The 27,868-nt window shown below is 34.8% G+C and overlaps 2 protein-coding genes across 3 annotated transcripts in view; one reads left to right on the top strand and one right to left on the bottom strand.

The window, feature by feature from the left end:
- dbx1b (developing brain homeobox 1b) overlaps positions 1-8,820 on the top strand; it is a 38,370-nt gene extending 29,550 nt beyond the window's left edge. The window contains exons 2-5 of the mRNA XM_051099303.1: positions 2,003-2,588; positions 2,734-2,835; positions 7,936-8,138; positions 8,226-8,820. Coding sequence (XP_050955260.1) covers positions 2,231-2,588; positions 2,734-2,835; positions 7,936-8,138; positions 8,226-8,528 — 966 coding nt within the window. The 5' untranslated portion in view covers positions 2,003-2,230 and the 3' untranslated portion in view covers positions 8,529-8,820. The remainder of the gene's footprint in view (positions 1-2,002; positions 2,589-2,733; positions 2,836-7,935; positions 8,139-8,225) is intronic.
- Positions 8,821-9,595: 775 nt separating this feature from the next.
- Positions 9,596-27,868, bottom strand: part of nav2b (neuron navigator 2b) — a 96,508-nt gene continuing 78,235 nt past the window's right edge. For both annotated transcript variants that reach the window (XM_051099596.1, XM_051099597.1), the window contains 20 exons: positions 27,467-27,519; positions 26,785-26,808; positions 26,346-26,420; positions 21,859-21,942; positions 21,638-21,758; positions 21,382-21,548; positions 20,139-20,311; positions 18,631-18,711; positions 17,891-18,044; positions 16,861-17,008; positions 16,671-16,768; positions 16,491-16,586; positions 16,240-16,408; positions 15,879-16,114; positions 14,959-15,113; positions 14,762-14,833; positions 12,745-12,941; positions 12,490-12,608; positions 12,216-12,419; positions 9,596-10,783 (listed from right to left, as the gene is read on the bottom strand). In XM_051099596.1, coding sequence (XP_050955553.1) covers positions 10,664-10,783; positions 12,216-12,419; positions 12,490-12,608; positions 12,745-12,941; positions 14,762-14,833; positions 14,959-15,113; positions 15,879-16,114; positions 16,240-16,408; positions 16,491-16,586; positions 16,671-16,768; positions 16,861-17,008; positions 17,891-18,044; positions 18,631-18,711; positions 20,139-20,311; positions 21,382-21,548; positions 21,638-21,758; positions 21,859-21,942; positions 26,346-26,420; positions 26,785-26,808; positions 27,467-27,519 — 2,546 coding nt within the window. In that variant the 3' untranslated portion in view covers positions 9,596-10,663. The remainder of the gene's footprint in view (positions 10,784-12,215; positions 12,420-12,489; positions 12,609-12,744; positions 12,942-14,761; positions 14,834-14,958; positions 15,114-15,878; positions 16,115-16,239; positions 16,409-16,490; positions 16,587-16,670; positions 16,769-16,860; positions 17,009-17,890; positions 18,045-18,630; positions 18,712-20,138; positions 20,312-21,381; positions 21,549-21,637; positions 21,759-21,858; positions 21,943-26,345; positions 26,421-26,784; positions 26,809-27,466; positions 27,520-27,868) is intronic.

Here is a 27,868-nt window from a genome sequence, read left to right as displayed (position 1 = left end):
AAACGATCACTGGATAGAATGATTAATAGACTTGATGATAAAGCTACAACTGCTATAATTATAAGTTCTGGTTATGTTGGCCAACTTAAAAAACAACAACAAAAAACAACAACAACAGAAAAGCCAAGGATACTGGGCCGTAATGAGGGAATTACAGCGCGATGTCACTCTACTCACACGGCGATGCCCCCAACAAAGATTTCTCTGCTTTTACTAAGATGGTTGCTAAGACTTCTTAAGATGGACTAAGACCGCTGTTGAGCTGATCCCGTTTAAAAAAAACTGAAATATTGTCTTGACTAAAGAGCCAGTTTTACAATCCATTTGTGCGAAAGAGCAACGCCTGGCGCATAATTTCATGGAGATTTACTCGCCGTGTCATCGCTCAGGGCTCACGCGGACTATGTCTTCCCCTCGTCTTTTTTCCTGTCCAAATCAAAGCGCACGAGTTGACTCCGCGGAGATAAATGTGAAGGTAGCTGCAAGAAAATGAATGGATAGTGGGACAAATCCTGACAGAGCAGCGGTCAAACGCCATTAGTCACAGGTCTTAGCCCACAGGCTTAGGGATTCACCTCTTTTGGCGCATCTGACAGAAGAGAGCGTCTGTCCCAATAAAAGCCTCCAAGGAGAAATCCTTTTGTTCTCACTTTTTCTCGTTTTATAATATATTGTATCGGTAGGCGTTGTTGGCCATTTTCCCCCTGCGGTTCAGCAGCAAAAACTTGAAAGGTTGTGCTTTGCCATAGCACATTAAACCTTATCCACGTGTGGCGCAGCATGTTCTCTGACCCAGCTCCTTACACAATGAAATTCCTCTTTTTTACTCTCTCTAACTCAATGGAAGAAAATGTGTGTGACCTATGAAGCCTAATTCAGTCAACCATGGGGGAAAGAAAAGTTGTCTGGAATTGTTATTCCCGATCTATCTATCTATCTATCTATATATCTGTGTAATTATGAGCAGGAAAGAGAGGTTGTAGGCAACTACTATGAAAAAAAATTGTTGTAGAAACAATTTTACTCAGAAATTGCTAGCAAATTTCACAAAGAATCAGGAAGAAACACGCTGGATAAAACATTTTGAAGCAGACAAACTGAAATAATATTTTCTTGTATAAAGTAGTCATTTTACAGTATCCTGCGTTAACATTTTATTTGTGACCCTGGACCGCAAAAACTTAAGTAAGTCTTAAGTAACACGGGTATATTTGTAGCAATAGCCAAAAATACATTGTATGGGTCAAAATTATCGATTTTTCTTTTATGCCAAAAATCATTAGAATATTAAGTAAAAATCGCGTTCCATGTAGATATGTTCTCAATTTCATACCGTAAATATATCAAAACTTAATTTTTCATTGGTAATATGCATTGCTAAGAACTTAATTTGGATAACTTTAAATGCGATTTTCTCCCAATTTTTTGCACCCTCAGATTCCAGATTTCCAAATAGTTGTATCTCGGCCAACTATTGTCCTATTCTAACAAACATCAACAGAACATACATCAATGGAAAGATCATTTATTCAGCTTTCAGATGATGTATATATCCCAGTTTCAAAAAATGTGTGCTCCAGGGCCACATTTATTTATTTTAGAAAAAAATAATGGACAGCATAGCCCTAAAAAGCACCGTAAAATGTCTTCATTTTAAACTTCTTGTCACATGCTCGATTTTATTAGTTTATTTTTTTAGATATTTTTTTCAATGATAATTAAAATTAAAGTGGTTGAATAAGGTTCAAACTTAGCAGTATTCTTTTACTTCTAAAAGTTCAGTTTTATTTGTCATTATATTGGTTGTTTTTAGAGCCTGGTTTTCCTTTAATTTATTGTTTCAGTGTATAGGCAAAGCAGAAAGTTTTTTTATTGCAATATTAGTAAGGGCATGACTATGATGATGATTAACTATAGAGTCCCTGTTTTTTTCGTAAAAAGGCCGTTGTCTGCGGTTTGCTTGTGGTGTCTAATCCAATCCGAATTTCTTCTGTCCAATCAGGACGCGCCGCTTCTAGAGTAAACGGAACTCACGTGGAGAATTTGGTTGAACTTCATTGTTAGAGCTGTCACCCATGAAAAGGCTTCTCCAGCGGTCCACTATAAAACCCCTGGAAGAGAGAGGGACGGACAAGAGCTCCTTCATTCTGCCCTCTTGGACTCTAATCTACGCAAGCCTCTGCAGTGAGAGAATAGCAGCACGCTGTCAGTTTTAAGAAAAAACGGTGCAATGATGTTGCCAAGTGTTATTGCGCCGCCTGCGATGTATCCGAACTTTCTGCGGCCTTCGGCGGCTCTTTCCTTGCCTCCCACTTTACACTCTGCGTTCACCACGCACTCGAGTTTCCTGGTGGAGGACCTGTTGCGGATCAGCAGACCTGCCACCTTCATGCACAGGAGCATCCCGTCTCCAAGCGCATCTCCTCCGGCCACAGGAACCACAACTCTGAACAACTCCTCCGCAGTCCACGTCGCCATGTCTACGTCTTTGCCAAAAAGATCAAGCTCGCCGCAAACATCAATTTCAAACGATCCAACTTACTTGAAGTTTGGAGTGAATGCGATTCTCGCGTCAACAACACGAAACGGTAGGCTTTTATCATGTTTATAAACTGTCAACTTAATGATAAAGCGTCAGAAAGAGTATTTGTCGTAAACGTTTTTTTAAAATACACTCATTAGCGACTTTTGTACATTTCATTTGATTAAAGTCCACTTTATTTTGTGTCATAGCTTCACCACCACCTTCAGTGCAAGGGATGAATGCGAAAACATTTCCGTTCCCATGTTTTGACGGCTCATTCCACCCATTCATCAGAGCATCATATTTCCCAGGTGGGTTCCTAAAAAAATCGCTGTGTCATTACCGCAGTAAAGATAGTTTGCGGTTTGATATTCGGATTTCTTTTGGCTATAAATACACAACGCGCTGTCATAAACATGCAAATAATCCCGAATGTGGTTCTCCATGATTTGTGAATTCTGGTGATGATGTGCCTTTTGGCCGAAATTTTATTTTATTTTTTCGACTCTTAATTTTATAATGCTTATAGCCCCGAAAGTTGGAAACTTAGCAGACTGAAACCAGTGTCATGTGAACCAGCTTGATCTGTGAATTTTTTCACAGCAAAGCTCTTGTCCGTAACCCCCTTGGTAAGTCCGCTATAGTAAGGAATGTGAAAAATATGCGCTCTTCATGTTTAACGTATTTTGCCATTAAACACGCAGACTGCTCAAATACAAAAACATTGTTTTTAAGTCAAACTCGATTTGTGAAAACTTTCACAATCGCTATTTATTGCGTAACAGTGTTCCTAATGCTCTGTTCTCTTTTTCTTCTATCAGTACTGGTCAGCTGACCCTTCCCTGAGTCACTAACATCACTATTCTGATCTGTGAAAACTTTCACAGTTCAGTACTGGTCAGCTGACCCTTCCCTGAGTCATATTATTCACTATTCTGATCTGTGAAAACTTTCACAGTTCAGTACTGGTCAGTTGACCCTTCCCTGAGTCATATTATTCACTATTCTGATCTGTGAAAACTTTCACAGTTCAGTACTGGTCAGCTGACCCTTCCCTGAGTCACTAACATCACTATTCTGATCTGTGAAAACTTTCACAGTTCAGTACTGGTCAGCTGACCCTTCCCTGAGTCATATTATTCACTATTCTGATCTGTGAAAACTTTCACAGTTCAGTACTGGTCAGCTGACCCTTCCCTGAGTCATATTATTCACTATTCTGATCTGTGAAAACTTTCACAGTTCAGTACTGGTCAGTTGACCCTTCCCTGAGTCATATTATTCACTATTCTGATCTGTGAAAACTTTCACAGTTCAGTACTGGTCAGCTGACCCTTCCCTGAGTCACTAACATCACTATTCTGATCTGTGAAAACTTTCACAGTTCAGTACTGGTCAGCTGACCCTTCCCTGAGTCACTAACATCACTATTCTGATCTGTGAAAACTTTCACAGTTCAGTACTGGTCAGCTGACCCTTCCCTGAGTCATATTATTCACTATTCTGATCTGTGAAAACTTTCACAGTTCAGTACTGGTCAGCTGACCCTTCCCTGAGTCATATTATTCACTATTCTGATCTGTGAAAACTTTCACAGTTCAGTACTGGTCAGTTGACCCTTCCCTGAGTCATATTATTCACTATTCTGATCTGTGAAAACTTTCACAGTTCAGTACTGGTCAGCTGACCCTTCCCTGAGTCACTAACATCACTATTCTGATCTGTGAAAACTTTCACAGTTCAGTTCTGGTCAGCTGACCCTTCCCTGAGTCATATTATTCACTATTCTGATCTGTGAAAACTTTCACAGTTCAGTATTGGTCAGCTGACCCTTTCCTGGGTCACTAACATCACTATTCTGATCTGTGAAAACTTTCACAGTTCAGTACTGGTCAGCTGACCCTTCCCTGAGTCACTAACATCACTATTCTGATCTGTGAAAACTTTCACAGTTCAGTACTGGTCAGCTGACCCTTTCCTGGGTCACTAACATCACTATTCTGATCTGTGAAAACTTTCACAGTTCAGTACTGGTCAGCTGACCCTTTCCTGAGTCACTAACATCACTATTCTGATCTGTGAAAACTTTCACAGTTCAGTACTGGTCAGCTGACCCTTCCCTGAGTCACTAAAATCACTATTCTGATCTGTGAAAACTTTCACAGTTCAGTACTGGTCAGTTGACCCTTCCCTGAGTCATATTATTCACTATTCTGATCTGTGAAAACTTTCACAGTTCAGTACTGGTCAGCTGACCCTTCCCTGAGTCACTAACATCACTATTCTGATCTGTGAAAACTTTCACAGTTCAGTTCTGGTCAGCTGACCCTTCCCTGAGTCATATTATTCACTATTCTGATCTGTGAAAACTTTCACAGTTCAGTATTGGTCAGCTGACCCTTTCCTGGGTCACTAACATCACTATTCTGATCTGTGAAAACTTTCACAGTTCAGTACTGGTCAGCTGACCCTTCCCTGAGTCACTAACATCACTATTCTGATCTGTGAAAACTTTCACAGTTCAGTACTGGTCAGCTGACCCTTTCCTGGGTCACTAACATCACTATTCTGATCTGTGAAAACTTTCACAGTTCAGTACTGGTCAGCTGACCCTTTCCTGAGTCACTAACATCACTATTCTGATCTGTGAAAACTTTCACAGTTCAGTACTGGTCAGCTGACCCTTCCCTGAGTCACTAAAATCACTATTCTGATCTGTGAAAACTTTCACAGTTCAGTACTGGTCAGCTGACCATTTCCTGATTCATGTACATCACTATTCTGACCCAAATTGAACTGTGAATTTTTTCACAGATTAAAATAGTGATGTTACTGACTCAGGGAATGTTCAGCTGACCAGTACTGACCTGTGAAAATGTTCACAGATCAGAACAGTGATGTTAGTGACCCAGGAAAGAGTCAGCTGACCAATACTGACCTGTGAAAGTTTTCACAGATCAGAATAGTGATTAATATGACTCAGGAAAGGGCCAGCTGACCAGTACTGACCTGTGAATATTTTCACAGATCAGAATAGTGATGTTAGTGACTCAGGGAAGGGTCAGCTGACCAGTACTGAACTGTGAAAGTTTTCACAGATCAGAATAGTGATGTTAGTGACTCACAGAAGGGTCAGCTGACCAGTACTGAACTGTGAAAGTTTTCACAGATCAGAATAGTGATGTTAGTGATTTAGGGAAGGGCCAGCTGACCAGTACTGACCTGTGAACATTTTCACAGATCAGAATAGTGATGTTAGTGACCCAGGAAAGGGTCAGCTGACCAATACTGAACTGTGAAAGTTTTCACAGATCAGAATAGTGATTAATATGACTACGGGAAGGGTCAGCTGACCAGTGCTAACCTGTGAAAGTTTTCACAGATCAAAATAGTAATTTACATGACCCACAGAAGGGTCAGCTGACCAGTACTGAACTGTGAAAGTTTTCACAGATCAGAATAGTGATGTTAGTGACTCAGGGAAGGGTCAACTGACCAGTACTGACCTGTGAATATTTTCACAGATCAGAATAGTGATGTTAGTGACTCAGGGAAGGGTCAGCTGACCAGTACTGAATTGTGAAAGTTTTCACAGATCAGAATAGTGAATAATATGACTCAGGGAAGGGTCAGCTGACCAGTACTGATAGAAGAAAAAGAGAGCAGAGCATAAGGAACACTGTTACGCAATAAATAGCGATTGTGAAAGTTTTCACAAATCGAGTTTGACTTAAAAACAATGTTTTTGTATTTGAGCAGTCTGCGTGTTTAATGGCAAAATACGTTAAACATGAAGAGCGCATATTTTTCACATTCCTTACTATAGCGGACTTACCAAGGGGGTTACGGACAAGAGCTTTGCTGTGAAAAAATTCACAGATCAAGCTGGTTCACATGACACTGGTTTCAGTCTGCTAAGTTTCCAACTTTCGGGGCTATAAGCATTATAAAATTAAGAGTCGAAAAAATAAAATAAAATTTCGGCCAAAAGGCACATCATCACCAGAATTCACAAATCATGGAGAACCACATTCGGGATTATTTGCATGTTTATGACAGCGCGTTGTGTATTTATAGCCAAAAGAAATCCGAATATCAAACCGCAAACTATCTTTACTGCGGTTGTGTCATTTCTTAATTCGGTCAATCTGATGGGCCTTCAGAAGCTGCTTCCAATGCTGGAATTTGTAGGACATTGTGGAATCAGTCTCGCTAATTTGATGCCCTATTTAGCAAACGCAGTGACTGCTGACATTTTGCACCGCTTCCCCTAATCCACAAATTAGCCGGAATTGTCATGGTCCCAATTTAAGGCGGGTCCGCTCTCACAAGCAAACTGTTGGCGTCTCTTCATCGCTGCCTTTTCCCACCGAGCCAGTGTACTTAGTTACTGATTGGCAACAATGCTTTCAGCACCATGACCAATTGGTCAGCTCCCTCTGGGCAGCCACACACAGACCCGTCGTTGACTTAAGCATGCTGCTGATAGGCATTTACCAGTCATGGACTAATTCCCCTATTAGCTTCTATTCAGTGTTTCAATATTCTCACAAGACCACATAGAGTGTGGGGAGTCTTCACGGGACGTCCAAGCAAAAGTTTTGGTTTCATGCGGCAGCATGAAAATTGCTTAACAGGGTGTAGTAGTCTTAATTAGGCTACTGTGTTCATTATATAAATGGAAGTTTAATAAAGTTTATTAAAAATGATTCTAAACAATGTAACCATTACGAAAACTATATTCGTATATTGGTTAAAGCTAAGAATACCTCAAATAAAACCAATAAAAGTGGGTCTATTTTGCGTTAAGCTTCATGTCCATCAATCCAATGAATGCGGGCTACAAATAGCCTTGTGGATCGTGCACTCATTCAAACCGACGATAATAGACTGATTCTTTTCACCGCGGTGTGAATACGTCAACAAAACAACTTGAGCGGTATGAATGGCTTTTCGTGTCCATTTAATGAAAATATTTGGGGGCAAACATAGTCCCCCGCCATCAGTATTCTCAAAATGTCCCTGGCATGCCGTTGTGTTTAGTTTTTAAGTGTAAATCTCTTTTGTGGCCGTAATATATGGCTTTAGTGGCCTGTCCTAAGCCTTTTTCAGTCAGTTCATTACTACACAATTACCGTCCACGCTTCATTAGCACCTCTATCTTTCACTGGAGCGCTCTGAATGACTGCTCGCCCTTGTTACCATACCAATGCTTTTGGGAACCAAGCAATGTGCTAATTAGCTTCCTCGTTCCGTATCACTCAAACGGACTGGTTGGTTTAAAAAAACATTAAAGCCCAACTTTCATTCTATGCTTTAGACTACTTCCTGTTCTTAGAAAAGACCCACCTTAGCTTATTTTTAGAGAACGTTGATTTTAAAAAAGTTCTTTTTGGTTTGTTTACTTATAGCATCGTCTTCAGCAGTGCCTATTCCCGGAACTTTCGCATGGCCGCTCACGGCTCGAGGGAAGCCGAGGAGAGGAATGCTTCGACGGGCCGTCTTCTCTGACGTACAGCGAAAAGCGTTGGAAAAGATGTTTCAGAAACAGAAGTACATCAGCAAACCAGACAGAAAGAAACTGGCAACAAAACTTGGCCTTAAAGACTCTCAGGTAAGCTGATGTTGTTGTATGTCGTACCTTTGTACGCATCTGAGGTACATGAGGTGTGCTCATGTTTTTCGAACGCTTTCTCCTCAGGTAAAAATTTGGTTCCAAAATCGAAGAATGAAATGGCGAAATTCCAAAGAACGAGAGCTTCTGTCGTCAGGAGGTTGCAGGGAACAAACATTACCGACGAAGATGAATCCTAACCCTGATCTTAGCGACGTTGGAAAAAACTTTGAAACTGAGGCGGCTCTGAGGGAAAGCCCGCGCGCGCCTTTCTGTCAGCAGCGCGGGGATCACGACATCAACGTAGATTTACATTTCACTTCGACTTCCGTCTCCAGCAAGCACTCAGACTTCTCAGAATCAGAAGACGAGGAAATAACCGTGTCATAATCATTAAGCAGACTGTGTAATTTCAATTACTTTTATGCACAAAACTGAAAAAAAAAGTGTTCTTGTTTGACACATTAGTTTTGTGAACTTATAGGAAAACCTTTCAGTTGAAGAGAGAAATGTCGTAACCGCTGCGTTTTTGCCAGCTTGTATAGTGTTTTGTATGAATATTTTGTATGGAATTTTTATACCAAGATTATTATAATCTTTCTTAATGATTTGGGATACTTTGTCTATAATCTTAAATACGTAGAAGGCACATTTCTAACTTAAAACGCTTATATTATTTTGTATACTGATGTTTTTTGTAAAAAAATGTATATACGTGTGAAAAAATATTTTTACAAATTAAAAATCCAAAGCAAAATACCAACATTTTCATATCTGTCTGTCTCGAAATTAACATTTTATGTTATTTACATGACCAAATTGAAATGATATATATATATTTTTTGTAAGCTACAGGCAATATTTGTATCCATTTCAACAAACTACTTCTAGTTCATGGTCCCCAATATTATCAGACGTGCTTGTTTACTCCTTCCCCAACAAAACGCAACCACTGACAGTTGGCCACAAAATAACTGATAGAGACTCATAGTTGGACAGGAAAATTATCACATTTATTCCAAAAGGGTCACACGCAATCACTAAAAAATCACATTAACAACAACTTTACATAAAACAATTTATCTTAAAGACTACACAAACAAGTAAAACATGAAGCAAATATTTACAATATAGTACAACTGAAAATATACACAAACTCAATTAAAATTCAGTCGTTTATCAGCAATTTATGGGAAAGTAGAAAGTAGTACTTAACTTTTTGTATTACTTTCATATAAACTCTTATTTCATTAGAAGTGTTCAAAGGGAAAAAATATCTTGGCAGTATTTGAACCACAGCAAATTATTTGGCGGGATCTAACAAAGAAAAAACAAAATTAAGAAATACTGCATAAGGTCTTCTATTAGAACATGTTCTAGAAAATTATTTAAAAAATTAACATTTGAAACAAAACTTTTTCTAATTAAAATGCAATTGTTCTAATAAAGCAACTCTCGGTAATCTATTTGGACTTCACGCAAACGTTTGCCACATTGGCAAAACACGCTAACTCCCAATTCAGACTAAAGCACATCACACAGATCCTTCTGCCAAACATTTTTGAATGTATAAGTACCCCAAGATCTTCAGTATGTACAGACCTTAATGATTTACATAATAGAAGGTTTTTTCCCTCCCCACAAGAAGTATTATTTAGATAAACATACTCTCACACTTAAAGTAGACTCATTTTATGCAGCTGTCCTTGTAGAACTATAAGAGACTATAAAAGTGTGATCAGTTTTGTTTTTAAGTCTTCCTGATATCAGCATTGAAATAATGCCACTATTGTCTGTAATAGTTTTTAATCACCAACATTGTTTGGTAAAACCTTTTCTGTTGTTGACTAAAGTTTAACCAATCGTGATGAAGTTAAATATTCTTTGAATGTAACAGTATTGCATAGAGATACATAAAGAGGCACAAAGTATGTTCCTGGCACAACATGATAGAACTTTGATATTTTAATCAATAGTATCACAAAACATCTTTTGTTTTAATGTTATCAACTTTTCCAAACATCTCTTTATGTTATGCAAGTGTGTTAATAAAAGACTCTTTTCAGTATAGTTATAGTCATAATTCACTGTCAATTCTCTGTCAGGTCTCACGGATAGTGCATCCATCGAAGGCTATAATGTTCTTGAATTTTTTATATTTGTATAAAGTTACAAATCTTTAAGACATAAGCTAGCCCATCTCAACTTATAAGGCATTATTATAAAGTTTAGCACCAAAGTTGTTCGCTACATAAAAGTCACCCAACATTAGATAGTATTTAGAAAGTTCAATAGATGACTGAAAATAAACATGGATTGGCAAATGTTGAATTTAAAAGAAGTTGCTACATCTCAACTTGATGTCCGTTTTGAACAGTTATACCGCCATCTAGTGGACATGTCAGGACATGACATCTGATGAATATTTTACGTTTTTTTCTTGCATTTCAGGTAATGATTAGGGTGATTCCACTTACTCAGGGTTTCCAGCACCCTGTAGATTCATATAAAAGCTGGATCTGACATTAAAAAGTCTCTGAAGAGTCCAATGTGTCATCTTGGTGACTGTTGCTGGTGGAATCACTGTCGTAGCTCTCCGTCCCTGCGCAGTGAGCTGTCTCCTTCAACCTCATTAACATATTCATCTGTGGTAGAAGAAACAGGATGTTACATGAAAAAAAAAAAATATATATATATATATATATATATATATATATATATTTTTAAATTTGTAATATATATATATATATATATATATATTTACAAATTAAAAATCCAAAGCAAAATACCAACATTTTCATATCTGTCTGCCTCGAAATGAACATTTTATGTTATTTACATGACCAAATTGAAATGATATTTTTTTTCGTAAGCTACTTGCAATATTTGTATCCATTTCGACACACACACACAAACACACACACATATACATATATATATATATATATATGTATGTATGAAGAGTTCAGATGCAAAACCAGCTAAATCCATCAGACGTCTTTCTTTAAAAAATGCATTTTTATCAGGCTCAGATGTATAGGTTTCTATGTAAGTGCCGGTATTTCTGATTGGGCTGAGGCTGGTATTTTGGCGAGTTTGAAGAAAAAGTATTCGATGGACGTATAATATGTGTCGAGAGCATTCACTCAGTATCATTATCTCATTTTTGACCGAGATGGCTTTTAGCTGATTTTGCGTCTGAACTCTTCATATATACATACATATGTATATCAAAAGTTTTTGAACAGTAAGATTTTTAATGTTTTCTCTTCTGCTCACCCAGCCTGCATTTATTTGATCAAAAGTACAGCAAAACAGTAATTTTTACAACAATTTTTAATACTTCTATAAAATATTTTTCTATTTTGCTATTTTTGTTTTCTATTTTAATATATTTTAAAATATAGTTTATTCCTGTGATTTCAAAGCTGAATTCTAGCATCATTACTCCAGTCACATGATTCTTCAGAAATCTTCTAATATTCTGATTTGCTGCTCAAAAAACATTTATTATTATTACTATTATTATGTTGAAAACAGCTGAGTAGATTTTTTTCTTTGATGTTCAGAACAGCATTATTCTGAAATAGAAATATTTTTAAAACATTATAAATGTCTTAATAATCAGTTTTGATCAATTTAAAGCATCCAATTTAAAGAAGATAAATGCTGATCTTCAGATCTTTCTATTCATCAAAGAATCTTAAGTACTTAACTGTTTTAAATATTGATAATAATAAAAATGTTTCTTGAACAGCAAATCAGCATATTAGAATGATTTCTGAAGGATCATGTGACACTGAAGACTGGAGTAATGATGCTGAAAAAATGTAGCTTTGATCACAGAATTACATTTTAAAATATATCTAAAAAGAAAGCAGTTATTTTAAATAGTAAAAATATTTCACAATATTACTGCTTTTGCAATATTTTGGATCACATTAATGCAGGCTTGGTGAGCATTAGAGACATATTTAAAAACATTAAAAATCTTACTGTTTTAAAAAACTTTTGACTGGTATATTATAGATTTAAAAAATGAGTACATATGAGTAAATATCAATTCAACAAAATTACCAGAGGGTCTTCTTCTGATTTTCCCTGAGCTGGTTGCTTGCCTGGACTGCCATCCTGAGATATATTGTACCCGTCGAACCCTACGTCCTCTGGTCGAAGTCGCAGCAGGGAATGCCACTCATGTTGCTGTGGACTTGCCACCCAAGGGAAGCTCTCCATCACCCACTTTGCCGGGTCCTCCCATGCTGCCTTACGCCCATACATCTGCGGAACACGTGGGCGATTAGTTGTTTGTTTTAGCATCCTAATACTGTAATGATGGAAGGCACTTTACCTGCAGCCCTTCTCTGACAGCCTCCAGCATGTAGGGGATGATGGAATAGTTCCAAAGATCGGTGAACCACACTCTTGAGCCTTCAACATCCATTGGGCAGGATAGAAAGAGTCGAGGTCCTGTGGTGAACAAAAGTTGTTTTACATAAATCAGTATTTTAAGGCAGATTAGAGTTTCATACATTTGAAATAAGTGATTTGTTGATATATTTTAAGGAATTCTCAGGGGATTGTGATTGGCTGTTTTCATACTCACCAATTGTGACATCAGAAGAACTGTGTGTTTCCAGGAAGCGGTTGAGATGATGCCAAACACATGGGATCCAGTCAATAATCTTAACTAGCTCGCCGTTCCTCACACGACTGCTGATCTCCGTTTCTAGAAGCTTCCGTCGCAGGTACCGACCCAGAAAACCTTTCAGTGGCTCAGTATGATTGGCACATAAAACCCATCTGAAAAAAAAAAGATACCAGGTACAAGACCAGATCCACCGTTATCCATGTATATAAGCTGGAACAAAATAAGCATTGAGAAATGCTTGAGGGACCTCTTGTGGAGACCTGTGGTATAGCAACTAGATAACCAAGCCCAGCTGTATGTGCCATATAATGGAAATTTATTATATTATATAAACTACAAATAATTTAGCTTTGCCATCACAGAAATTATATATATATATAAAACTTGAATTTTATATATGAATAAAAAAACTGAATAAAAAAAAGGTAATTATGATGTTTTTCTTGCAATTGTGAGTTTACATCTTGACTTTTTTCGTAGAATTTCAAGTTTATACCTCACAATTGTTCCTTTTTTATGACTTTTCCCCTCAGACTCGCAAGTTTCTATCAAGCAGTTGGGCCTTTTTTCTCAGAATTGCGAGTTTATTTCACAATTGTGACTTTTTCCATTAGACTTGGAAGTTCATATCCCAAAATTGTGCCTTTTTTTCTGTAGAATTGCGAGTTTATATCTCACAACTGTGACTTTATAACACGCAATTAGGAGTTTCTGTAGAGCTGTGAGATATAAACTCTGAGAACAGTCTTTTTTCTCCCTCAAAACTGGACTTTAACTCCAAACTGTGAGTTTAAAGGTCAAAATTGTGACATATAAACTCATTTGTGAGAAAAAAAGTCAGAATTGCAAGATATAAACTTTATAACTCATAACTGTGAGTTTATGTCATGCAATTCTGAAAAAAAGCCAGAGTTAAGTTTACATCTTGCAATTCTGAGAAAAAAGTCAGAATTGTGAGTTTGTATCTTGTAATTCTGATTTTATAATTCATAAAATTTATAATACTTTACAATACTTTATAATATAAAGTTTATACCTTAAAATTGTTCCTTTTTTTCAAAATTATGAGTTTATATCTCACAATTATGACTGTTCCCCTCAGACTTGCAAGTTTATATCCAGCAGTTGGGCCTTTTTTTTCAGAATTGCAAGTTTATTTCAATATTGTAACTTTTTCCATTAGACTTGGAAGTTTATATCCCAAAATTGTGCCTTTTTTGTCAGAATTGTGAGTTTATCTAACAATTGTGACTTTTTTTCCACAGAATTGCAAGTTTATATCTCACAACTATGACTTCATAACACAAAATTAGGAATTTATGTAGAATTGTGAGATATATACTCTGAGAACATAGTCTTTTCCCCCCTCAAAACTGGACTTTAACTCCAAACTATGAGTTTATATCACAATTCTAAAAAAAAAGGGTCAAAACGGTGAGATATGAACTCACATTTGCGAGAAAAAAAGTCAGAATTGCGAGATTATAAACTTTATAACTTGCAACTGCGAGTTTATATCTTGCAATTCTGAAAAAAAAAAAAAAAATCAAAATTGAGTTTGTATCTTGCAATTCTGACTTTATAATTCGCAATTGCAAGTTTATATCTCACAGTTGTAACAACTGCAAGAAAAAAAAGCCAGAATTGTGAGATAAAATATTAAACATTAAACATTAAGCAATAACCTTTTTTATTTTTTTTATTCAGTGGTGAAAACGGGCATCCATAATACCCCTATATTTGGTATATAGTAAATTAAAAAAGGGTTATTTTAATGATTTAATTTAAGGCTACTTTCCTTATTTATACTATCATATATATATATATATATATATATTATTTATTTAGATATTTCTTTGTATATTTATGCATATAAGAAAGAAAAAAAAAATACAATATTACAAATATTACAATATACACATATACAAATATTACAAAATAATAGTAAATTAAAATCTAAATGAGATGATACCTGAAATTATGATGAAGCTGTAGATTTGGAGTGGGAGATGAGGTTTGATTCATGGTTCCAATGATGTAAGGACTGTGAGAAAACAATACAATACTAAATATACATGAAGACTACTGAGAAACATGAAGATTTAAACAAAAAACCTGCATTTTCACAGTTTTTCCATTGATATGTAAACTGATATGTATGTTACTCACCACTGGTGGTTCTTGCAGTTGAGCAGGCCATTGAAAATGTCAGCCAGTGAAGTGATATGATGAAGGTTATCTAGTATAAGCACCACGGGCACGTCAACAGCATGTACATTGTTTTTACACTGCTCTGCCAGGTTGGACAAGTACTGTTTTAGCTCCTGCATAAAACACATTGTGGATTATTACAGGAACCTTCAAATTTGCAACATGCTGAAAGAAAAAACTTGGGTTTTTGTAACACTAAAAGCATTTAGAATCAGCCACCTACAATCTCTCACAATTTAACTTAACGAAAATTATTAATCGAGTCCTACTATATACAGTTGAGATTAAAAGTTCAAAAAGTTTTCACCCCCCAGCTCTTAATGCATCGTGTTTCCTTTTGAAGCACCATTGAGCGTTTGAAGCTTCTGTAATAGTTGCATATGAGTCCCTCAGTTGTCCTCAGTGTGAAAAGATGGATCTCAAAATCATACAGTCATTGTTGGAAAGGGTTCAAATACACAAAAATGTTGAAAAACCAAAGAATTTGTGGGACCTGAAGGATTTTTCTGAAGAACAGCAGGCTGTTTAACTGTTCAGGACAAACAAGGGACTCATGAACAACTATCACTAAACAAAAAAATAAAACAGCTGTGGATCATTCAGGTAACAACATAGTACTAAAACTAAAAATCAAGTGTATGTAAACTTTTGAACAGGGTCATTTTCATAATTCAAGTATTGTTTTCTCTTGTGGACTATATGTAAACATCTTTTCTGTGAAATAAAACTATCCTATCCATGGATTTTGTATGATCTGTCTTGTTTTGGTAAAATAATTAACATTTTGCCAATTCTCCAAGGTGTATGTAAACTTTTTGACCTCAACTGTAAATCTGTTATTAAGTTCTAGGTTTTTTTATTCAATCAGTTTTACTAACCTTAGTAGTTTTGTTATCAACATTGAAAGTGGCGATTGCTTGATGCTCCAGCTGTTTCCCCTCTTTTAGAACCATGTATTCGGCAAGCCTACAGGCCAGAAAGCTTTTCCCTGTGCCAGAAGGCCCAGAAAAGATGATTCGTCTGTGCTCCTCAAGCTGAGAGATGTATCGCTGCAGAACAGGCTTTGGAATGAGCGTCTCAAAGGCCAAACTGTCCTCACTATTGAGAGTCAAGTCTGCAGATGGAGGAGAGAGACAGCTTGGGTCACGAGGAAACTGTCAGAGACCTGTCATCAATGTATGCAATGGTGTGGTGTCAGGTTTTCAAGACTACTTTCTTCTAAAAGAGCAACAGTCACACCTTTCAGCTTGACAGAGATGGTATCGCTTTCTCCCACAAGATAGCCGCACGGCAGAAGTTCTGGCGTATCTGCATCACTGGCGCGATGGATGTCTCCAATGCTATACTCCATCACACTGTCAGTGTTCAGACCCAACTGTGTGACAGGATCCACGTAGATGATATATTCCTGTTGGAGTGACATGAACATGATGTGTTGCGAAAAAGTTTTTCGTAAGATTTCAGTTTAGAGGTCTCCAACTTTTTTGTACCTTAAAGAGGCGTCTGACTACACCATCTAGAACTTCCCATTTGGTTTTTCCACTGACACCAATGCAGCCTAACAAGAACTGAGAAGGTCTACATTCCTGCCAAAAGCAATACAAAGAGGAGCTTGAAGTAACACTGATTGAACCACTGAATTAATTTTGCTAAAAAGTCTTGAGTTGTACCTCTTTCCACTCTGGATCTTTCTCCAGGCTGACCACAACCTTCACATGTTGTCCCTCTTTCCAGGAACTTCCATCTCCGCTGTCTTCTAGCAACATATCTATAAGGCAACAGAGAGTTTCAATAATTGAAATATAATGCCTTTTTTTTTTTTTGAAAAACTCATTTTTGAAGTTAAAAAGTCTGTTATACCTAAGCTGGTGGATTCTGTGAGGCTAAGTTGAGAAGAAAGGCCCACAGATGAAGGGGAGACGGACATTTGGGAAGGAGCTCTGCTACCGCTGCCTCGGCTCTCCAACTTTAATCTGTCATTCTCCACTTTCAGCCTCTCGACCTCAATCTGTTAGGATAAAATTCATTTTGTGACATTTATGTTACAAAATTGGCCTCCATATAAAAGGGAACCCCAGGTATTAAGACTTGTATGGCTTAATATAATGTAAATGCTGATGAGCTACTTGCGGTACCTGTTGCTATTGTTACCGCAACACAACTCGGATAATAAAATACTGATACAACGATCACAGCTAAAAGCTGAAAGAGCTTACAGGTGGCGATAGATGTGAGCGTAGGCTTAAACCAAATGCCATCGATTTTCCGCACAAAGAGTCTAAACGCCTGCAGATATCGAGTGAAATCTGCACCGAAAAACTCCTTCAGTGGCTGTGGCGTCATGACAAGCGTCAGCATGTTTACATCGAGCCAGGATAGCATTTACCGTTTGTTGTCTCTGCCGTTTGTAAGCACTTTCAGTAGCTGTAGTCACTAAAAGCCTTAAAGGCATCAGGGCTAAAGTGCAGAGAACAAAGACGCGGGTCTTTAGGAAGTTTTAGTCATCCACAGGTGTCTTCCCATTATTTTTTCCTCTTCTCATCGCTAGGAAAGCAGTGAAGACTTGCATCGCATCTCTTGTTGCCCTTCGACTAAAAATCACAACCAGAAGCCACAATAACGACATCGTATCAGTATTTTATTTTCCAAGTTGTGTTGCGGTAAAAATAGCCACAGGTAGCACCAGTAGCTTACTGAGCGCAACCATTTGACATAATGAAATAATGGCGCCCCCCATAGTCCAAAATATGTATATAATATGTATATTTATGTTATATTAAGCCATACAAGTCTTAATACCGGGGTTCCCTTTAAACATACTAAATGCGTACTTTAGTAAAAGCATGTATAAGAACATTAAAAATATTGTCCTGTTTAAGCAGATGCTCACTTGCATGCGGTTCATGGATTCCCGTAGTTGGTCCAATTGGTGGGCGGAGCTGAGAGCCTCCAATCTGATGTCTGTGAGTTTCATTTCTTTATCACGCAATTCACTGCGCAACTGCATGACTGTTTCAGCCTCGCTGTCCGTACATTCAGAGATCCTGTGACAAACATATGTGATATCAAACAAAATTTGAAACACATCAGCGGAACTAAACAACAATGAAAACAAAATACAAACAAATAAAAAAAAACTGTAAAACAAAACAACACAAAGCACAAAGCATCTAACAAACAAACAAAAGGGATAGTTCAGCCAAAAATTAAAAATCTGTCATTAATGAAGGTCTTACGGTTCTGGAACGACATGAGGGTGAGTAATTAATGACAGATTTTTTATTTTTGTATGAACTGTTTAAAAATAATACTAAACAAAAAATACTAAATAAATCAAATCTATTATTGTGGTAATTTGTTCTGTTTTTAAGATTATTGAAAATCACAAACCATTAAATCTAGATTAACAGTGAAAGTGAATTTTTCATCAATGAACTGTGGAAGTAGTGCAAGAATCAGAAATAGCAACGATGCTTAATTCTTTATGAATCGGGCACAGTGTTTTAAAGCCGTTAATTGCTCAGAATGACTAATCTATGAGTCATTGGTTGAACATCTGTTCTTTTTTGTTCAGGGAAGTGATCATCAGAGATTGAGAAATATTGGTATTGTTTGTGCCATTCCCTTTACCGTGCCAGTGAGGCAGACCTCATGGACTTGCTGCTACAGCCCCAGACAGGCCCGTGTGCAGGCAGGGAGGACAGTTGAGGACTATGAACATACACATATATCAACCATGAGAGAAACTCTGAGGGTGTTCCACGTTGCATTGGACATTTTTTAAAGTGTTATATCCGACAGTGCCATCACATTGAGAGTTTTCATAAAATTTTGGTGTTTATAAAATGGGTGGTATTTTCCAAAAACACTACCTAGTTCTAGACTAAATCACACTGTAAATGGTGCTTGTCTATTATAAATGCTTCTTCTGTCCAAAATGAAGTGTAAGAAGTTTTCAGAAAATTAAATATTTCAGAAAACTCCTGGTTAAAGGTGTGCTACCTGAACCAAGCCCAACGTGACTTGGACTATTATTATTATTATTATTATTATTATTAAAAACAAGAACAAATAACTAAAATAGATACATTTATAAAAATAATAATAATAATAATACACAATTATAAATAATAAATAGTAATGAATAATATTAAATAGTAATAAATTATGATTTTATTTTAATGTAACTTATTCTGAGACTAAAAAAAAAAAGGAATTATGGGTTGTAAAAACTAATCGTATTAACTAATTTAATTATTATAATATTTATTATAATTAGTTATTAATTCAAGTAAATAAATATATACTACTACTACTACTACTACTAATAATAATAATACACATAATTTTAAATAATAAATAGTAACAAATAATAATAATAATAATAATTTTGGTATAATTATAAAATATAATAATTTAAAATAAATAATTATAAAAATTAAATAAAAAATAACTAAAATAGTCACAATAATAATAATGATACAATAATAATACACATACTTATATATAAAAATAATAAATAGTAATAACTTCTGCATACTTATTCTGATCTTATTAACTATTCTAATTATTATAATTTATATAATTAATAATTAAATATTAGTAATTAGTTATATAATTGGTTATTAATTAAAATAAATAAATGACAATAATAATAATAATAATTAATAAAACAGTAAAAAATAACTAAAACAGATATATTTGTAATAATAATAATAATAAACAATTATAATTATATATATATATATGTATATGATAATGATAATAATAATAATGCACATAATTACATATAATAAATAGTAATGAATAATAATAAATTATAACTATATTTTAATGTAACTTCTGCACACTTATTCTGAGATGAAGGAATTATGGGTTGTAAAAATATTTTATAAAAAAAATTGATGTATAATAATAATAATAATAATAATAATAATAATATGCATAATTACAAATACTAAATAGTAACATTTATCATTGTTGAGATAATAAACAAATATATATCATTTTGGTATAATTATAAAATAATAATTGAAAATAAAAACATTAATTAAAATAAATAAATGTGTTTTGATAATAATAATAATATATTTTTTTTAGGTTAATTGTTATTGTCGTTGTTGATGTGAGGAGCTTACAGGGAGTTGGAGTGGGAGTTGCGTATCATGGGAGAAGAGGCCGTCGAGCCGTTATAGGGCAGTTTGGGTGAAGAAGGAAGAGAAGAGTCCGTCATCTCCTCAATGTCCGAGTGAGAGGATGCCGATTTGGGAGACTTTTTCTTCCCGAACGCTTGTTTGAAGGAGCTCCGCAACTGTGAAAGAAACAAATCTGTTACTATGAAACCTTCAACACACAGCTGCTAGTAGTTTATTTTTATGAAATTTCCCTTTAAAACATTCCAGGAGTATAAAAAGATATTGCGATGGAGTCATTTATCCCATCTTACCTCATACACCTGTACCATCACATGAAAGCGCAAGGAAAAATCAGACAAAAAACACACTTCAATACAATGTAACTAAAACACCACTCGCTCTAACAATTACTAGAGCTTGTAATATAATCATAAAATATTTTGGATCCAGTCTATGGGAAATTCTGAAGAGGGGCAGATCACCTGCACGAGTGATGGAAAAACTAGTTCTACACTGTAAAAAACAAAAAACACAATTTGTTGAGTCAGCTTAAAATAATTTGTTACCCTGCTGCCTTAAAATTTCAAGTGCAGTCAACTAAAATAAGTTTAGTCAACTTGAAATGATAAGTTGTACTAAGTAACAACTTAGATATTTGTGTTTGTTAAACTTAACAGATGGGTAAGTAACCCCGCTGCCTTAAAATTTTAAGTTGAATCAACTCAAATATCTAAGTTGCCACTTAGTATAATTTAACATTTTAAGTTGAATAAACTTTTTCTGAGTTGACTGAACTTAAAATTTGAATGCAGCAGGGTAACAAATTATTTTAAGTCGACTCAACCAATTGTTTTTTACAGTGTAGCTCTAAAACTGCACAACAACATTATTATTGCATACGTAGTTGTCAGATAATTTTCCTCCACCAGATGACACAGCCTGAATGCAAGAGGAGAAATGAATTTATGATATGGACGACTGATATTTATTCTACACTTCCAAAACAAACACATAATGCTAAGAAATACCACCCACAATCTAAGTCAAATCCACTAAAGAACTAGTAAGACACTTTTTTTAAAAAAAGTATTCACCTTTCCTCCACCACATGTAGGCTAATGACATGAAACATCAACAAATGAAAATAAAAATGGTATATAAATAAATAATCCAATGTAGCACTGCTCTAACTCTTCCTAGCCTGTTTAGTCTTGGAGAAACTGGATGGATGGATTTGAACATTTACCCAGTTTTTCCTCTTCTTCTTGCTCTTAGCGTCGAGCTCCAGGTTGCTGCCAATGCTGGAGTGGCTGGTGGCGCTGGTCATGCTGGAGACGCTGTCCGATGAGGGCTGCCTGTGGATCCGCATCTCTCGCTGGGACTGAGGCGACCCGTTGACAGAGTCTACAGAAACTGAAGGAGAGAAAGACAAATAAAAATCAAGCACAGACAATAAATGTGATACTGTTTATTTTATTGTACTGAAGTTATTGAGATCTCACCCTTGCGGTTTGTTAATGTTGGGTCTGGCGTGTTAATGACTCCATTGATGGTGGCTTGAGTCGCTGAGTTCTGCTTCTGAAGGAGCTCAATGGTCTTCCTCAAGTCACTCAGCTCTGTGTCCTGCAAAAAAGTGCCATTAAACAATATTTAATGATATTTAACAAATGAGACACCATTCTCGTTCTCAAAAATAATAAATCACAGTTTTTCTCAAACACACCTTCTGTTCTGCCGTTGATGTCAGGCTTTGCAGGCGGATGGTCATGTTTCCTAAACTCTGCTCGAAAGCCGCCACAAGGTGAGCCTGAGGACACACACAATTTATTTACAAAGTGAATCAGTTTTATTTTAATAAGCCAAATGCCATAAATGGACGAAGGCTTAAAGCAGTAACAGAGTTAAACCAGATGTTGAGCAGTCAAGTAAAGCATGATCACATTTCTAGAAAAATGTGGGTCGCAGCTTGTCAGTAATGGATCCAAATATGTCTGTGAGACTGGGTTTTGTGATAAAGACAAGCTGTGGCATGAACTCGGGTTGTTAAACTGACATTTAGAGGATACAGAAACTGGTAGAACTCCAACGGCAGGTTAAAGACCGACAACCTCAGCTAACGTCAACAAAAACCAAGAATACAATAACAGAAGTATTTTTATGTTAATAAATACAAAATACAAAAAAATTAAATTAAATAAATACAAATAATAAAATAAAATGACAAAAAAAGATAAATACTACTAACACAAATAATAAATACAAGTAACTATTTTATACTCTTTTATTATAAGCAATTTTTTTATATAATTGCTATTGTACTGTGTATATATGTAAATATAAATAGTGTATATATAAAATGTTGATTGTTTAATAACATAAATTATATAAATCTAAGTATATGTATATATACACATGTGTACATATTTCTTAAATATATACATGTCTGTGTATTTATATATACTATAAACTTTTATTTTGGATGCGATTAATCGATTTGCCAGCATATACAATCATTTTGACAGCAATTAATCGATTTGACAAAAAAAAAAAAAAAAAAAAAAAAAAAAAAATATATATATATATATATATATATATATATATATATATATTTATTATGTAAAATTAAAAAAAAAAAAGCTCAGTTCGTATACACGACCACAAAAGTTTTTGAATAGTTGCATTTTTAATGTTTTTAAAGTCTCTTTTGCTCACCATTTTTTTATCCAAAGTACAGCAAAAACAGTAAAATTTTGAAATAGTTTTTACTATATAAATAAGCTGTTTTCCATTTAAATATATTTTAAAATGTAATTAATTCTTGTGATTTCAAAGCTGAATTTTTAGCATCATTACTCCAGTCACATGATCCAGAAATCATTCTGATAATCTGATTTGATGCTCAAAAAACATTATTTATTATTCTGACTGTCATTTGTCTTATTCTTATTTTTCTTATTATTATTACCATGTTGGAAACAGGCGAGTCGAATTTTTTTTTTAGAAAGTTCAGAAGAACAGCACTTATTTGTGTTGGAAATCTTTTGTAACATTATAAAAGTAATGTATCTTTACTTTTGGTCAATTTAAAGCATCCTTGCTGCATAAAAGTATTAATTTGTATCATTTCTATCCCCAAAACAATTATACTGACTCCAAGCTTTTGAATGGTATAGTGTAAAATGTTACAAAAGCTTTTATTTCAGATAAAAACTGATCTTTGGATCTTTCTATTCATCAAAAGAATCCTGAAAAATGTAATCAACTGTTAAATAAATAAAATATTTCTTGAGCAGCAAATCAGCATATTAGAAGGATTTCTGAAGGATCATGTGACACTGAAGACTGGATTAATGATGCTGAAAATTTAGCTTTGATCACAGGAATAAATTACATTTTAAAATATATTCAAATTGAAAACAGTTATTTTAAATATTAAAAATATTTCACAATATTACTGTATTTTGGATTAAATAAATGCAGGCTTGGTGAGCAGAAGAGACTTCTTTAAAAAACATTAGTGTTCAAAAACCTTTGACTGGTGGTGTAATTTACTAAAGCATATATGCAACAACCATATACATGTTACAAAACAACAGCAGATTAATCTCAACCAACAAACCTCAAACTTCAGCATCACAAACTCTATCAGGGTAACATCATACTAAACAACCAGCTCTAGAAAGTCAAGTAAAGCAGTCAATCCAACATCTTCAGCCCACCTCAGTGAATTCTCGCTTCCTCCATTTATTTTGGTTCTTTGAGCTGCCGCTTTGGCTCTTGCTATGCCTGAGAGGCTTTGCTTCAGTCCTCTCACAGACCCTCCTCAAAGATGGGTGATGATTTAGAGAATGCCAGGTAACTGTTCGACTGGGGTTAGCCTTGCCTGTCAACATCTTTGGGGTGATGAACTGCGTACGTACTGAGTCACCGAGGACGACGTGTACCTTAGATTTCTGCTTAGCCCTAGCCACCAAAAATGAGCAGCCACACTTCTACACAACACAACAAGCATATCATATGCAACATGAGCCGATAATCAAGAGACTGGAGATCTGGATGACTTCCATCGGAGGGAGTCAGAGGTTTGTGTTTGGGCATGTGCTGTTTCCAACATCAGATAACCCTCAATATTGCTTCCTCAAAGGATTTTCGTCCAAGCAGAGTAGCAGTCGGTGCTTTTGAGTGTGTGTGTAAAACGCTTTAACAAACACACACAAGTGCAAAAGCCTCTAGCTTTGTTTGTGAAGCGTGTATTAGAGATGACGGAAGGATAGGGGTTTTAGGATGTGACGATTCATTAGGCTGTGTAGGCCAAATGCGGGCTGTCATAATTGTTGTTATTGAGCAAATAATTCCACTTAAAGGTGCATCACATACACACACGCACAATTACACACTATCTTACTCAACACAGTACAGGCAGCCAGAAAAATTTCAAAACACTAGAACAAAGGCTAAATGAGTATATTAACCAGCTGTTAAAGCTGTATGAAAGTCAAGACTACAACATGTTACAAATCCAACAAATCCGGTTCGATAAGTACTAACCACATCATTAATAATCCCACATTTTCCAGAGTCAAAAACGATTTCAAAATTGCCAGTTGAACCACTGAGCACATATGTGACCCTGGACCACAAAACCAGTCATAAGGGTAAATCATCTCAAAGCTGAATGAATAAGATATCCATTAATGTATTTATCTGAATATTTGGCCGAGATACAACTATTTGAATATCTGGAATCTGAGGGTGCACAAAAAAAAAAAAAAGAAAAACTAAATATTGAGAAAATCACCTTTAAAGTTGTCCAAATGAAGTTCTTGGCAATGCATATTACTAAACAAAAATTAAGTTTTGACATATTTACGGTAGGAAATTTACAAAATATCTTCATGGAACACAATCTTTACTTAATATCCTAATGAGTTTTGGAATAAAAGAAAAATCGATAATTTTGACCCATACAATGTATTGTGGCTACTGCTACAAATTTACCTGTGCTACTTGACCTATGACTGGTTTTGTGGTCCAGGGTCACATATGTAAAAGATAGCAGATGTTTTTGGAAGCCTGAGTGTGGCTTTTTTTAAGCAAGCAAATAAAAAAAAATGAATAAATGAAATTGTGACTTTTTAATAAATTGAATATATATATATATAATTTTAATTTTATATGTAATATATAGTAATATTTTATATGTAATTTTAACATTAAATAATTTAGTTGACTTTTTTGACCCAACTGACTTTAAAAAAAAAAAAAGAAAAGAAAATATTTAACAATTTTATTATATTATATTATATTATATTATATTGTATTATATTATTAAATTTACAGTTGTGACTTTTTTTAAATAAAAAAAAATTGCATGTTTATGAAAGCCTGTTTACAGCTTTTTAAGCAAAAAATAAATATTTTTATTATATATATATATATATATATATATTACACATATATTCAGTGAATTAATAAAAAACTAATTTCATTTTATAATTGGAAATTACATATTTATATAAATAAAAAATGAATATGAATTTTTAATTGCAAATTTATGCCCCAATTGACTTTTTATTAAAGAAAATATTTTTTAAAAGAAAATTTTATTAAAGTACATAATATTATTACATTTATAATTTGTAATTTCAATTTTATTTCTCATAGCTGAGACTTTTTTTAAATGAAAAAAGTATAAAAATAAAATTGTGACTTTATTACTTTATTAAACGGAATTAATAAATATAAAATCATAATACAATTATATATATTTTAAGGAAATAAATAAATAAATATAATACCCTGAAGTAATAAATAAAAAAATACATATTTTTAAAATTATATATATACATATATATATATATATATATAAACTGGCCTTTTTGTTTACAGAAAATATTACTAAATTATATTATATTATTACATTTATAAAAAAAAAATTATTAGTTAAATTATACATTTTATATTGTGAGTTATTACAATTTTATTTTTGTAATTGTGACGTCTTATCTCCCAGTTGTCTTTACATCTCTCAGTGACTTTTTTTTATCAAATATAAATATATTCTCTGTGATGCTTGATGCTCAAATGCTATGCTGTGCAGATTTTGAATTAAACATAAATAAAAAAGTAGTTGAAAGAAAGAAGCAATTCAATGTTTATTAAAGGTGCATTGTGGGTAATTGTGCCAAAACGACTGTCCAGTGTACTCACGTTGGCACTGAGCTGCGTTGTGAGCGCCGAGACCTTCTCCTGCGACGCGTCCAGTTCCCTCCGCAGCTTACGGATCTAAACACAAATCAAATTCAGTTATTCAAACACAAGCTGACATTTGATGCTAATGTAAGACCAGTTTGCGGTTTCTCATATAATAATGTGCTAAGGACAGACTAGCCCTTGATCAGCATGAAAGAGAAACTCTGGTTGCAGACATAAAAACACAGAGATTAAAGAGTAGATATCAAGGACAGTTACCACTAAGACCGTCATGACAAACAGAGACATTTTCAAAGGTTTGAAGAGAGTTACATCAAAGTGTGTTTAAAATTACAAACCAGCTGAGAAAAAAACAGTGTTTTGGATAGTCTACACACTCCCATGTGCAACAGAGTCAGTAATTTACATTAGAAGAAATGAAGGATGCTGTTCTCACCTCTGTCTGAGCCTTTTCCTCAGGCTAGAGATGGAAAAAAAAAGGAGACAAAGATTAATGATTTGGAATAAAGTTTTTGAGCATCTGTGTAACAAAAGAGTTAACCCAAAAGGAACATTTTGTCATCATTTACTCACCCTCATTTCATTCAAAACCCGTTTAAGTTTCTTTATGTTGAACACAAAAGAAGATATTTTGAAGAATTCTGAAGAACCAAATGTTTTTGGTCCATTTACTTCCATTGTAGAGAAAATACTAAGGAAGTCAATGGGGACACCACAACTGTCTGATTACCAGCATTCTTCAAAACGTTATCTTTTATGTTCAACATAACAAAGAAACTCATACAGGTTTAAAACAACATGAGGGTGAGTAAAAAATATTCATTTTTGAGTAAACATCCTCTTTAAGAGAAAGAATAGTCAACAAGTCACTGTAGATTTCATGTTATTACCTTTACCTGATAAACGCAGTTTAAACATCTGTTAATTTCTCTTATCTCTAATGTATTTGCTCATCATTTCTCATTAAGCCTGACATTTATGACCATAAAGCATACTGATTTTAAGAGTGAAAACTCTCTAGCTTGCCAAGCTAACAAAGGTATCACAAGACAACTCGGACATATTAAGAAAACACTGAACTTTAACATTTAGAATCAATTCAAAATCTCTTGACTCACCGTAGAGTAAACCGACGATGTGCTAGAGACTAGAGACAAAGATGAACCATGAACTGTGAAGAGAAGAAAAACACAAAATAATTCAATCAAGACCATTGTTGTTTTGCAACAGCATGTGAGCCATTGAAAAACTAGCATGGTAGCAGGATAAGCTACTACATGTAAAACACAAACAGTTCAAGTGGGCTATTGTTTAGTAAACAACATCTTTATGGCCAGAATATTTCTGATAAGTTATACAAGCAAGTCCGTTTTTTTATTGTGTTATTGCCAAACCAAAAACCAAAAAGGCAACAAAAGCATGCCAAAACAAATGTACTGTGAAATCGTTTGTGGATGAAAGGGTATTCAAATTGCCGTTGCGATACAAGGTCATAAATCCCCTTCATCGCATTGCATATT

This window comes from Labeo rohita, chromosome 25, assembly GCF_022985175.1.
Source record: "Labeo rohita strain BAU-BD-2019 chromosome 25, IGBB_LRoh.1.0, whole genome shotgun sequence".
Taxonomy (NCBI): domain Eukaryota; kingdom Metazoa; phylum Chordata; class Actinopteri; order Cypriniformes; family Cyprinidae; genus Labeo; species Labeo rohita.
Note: the sequence above shows the minus strand (reverse complement) of the source record. Positions and strands in the feature narration are given on the sequence as shown.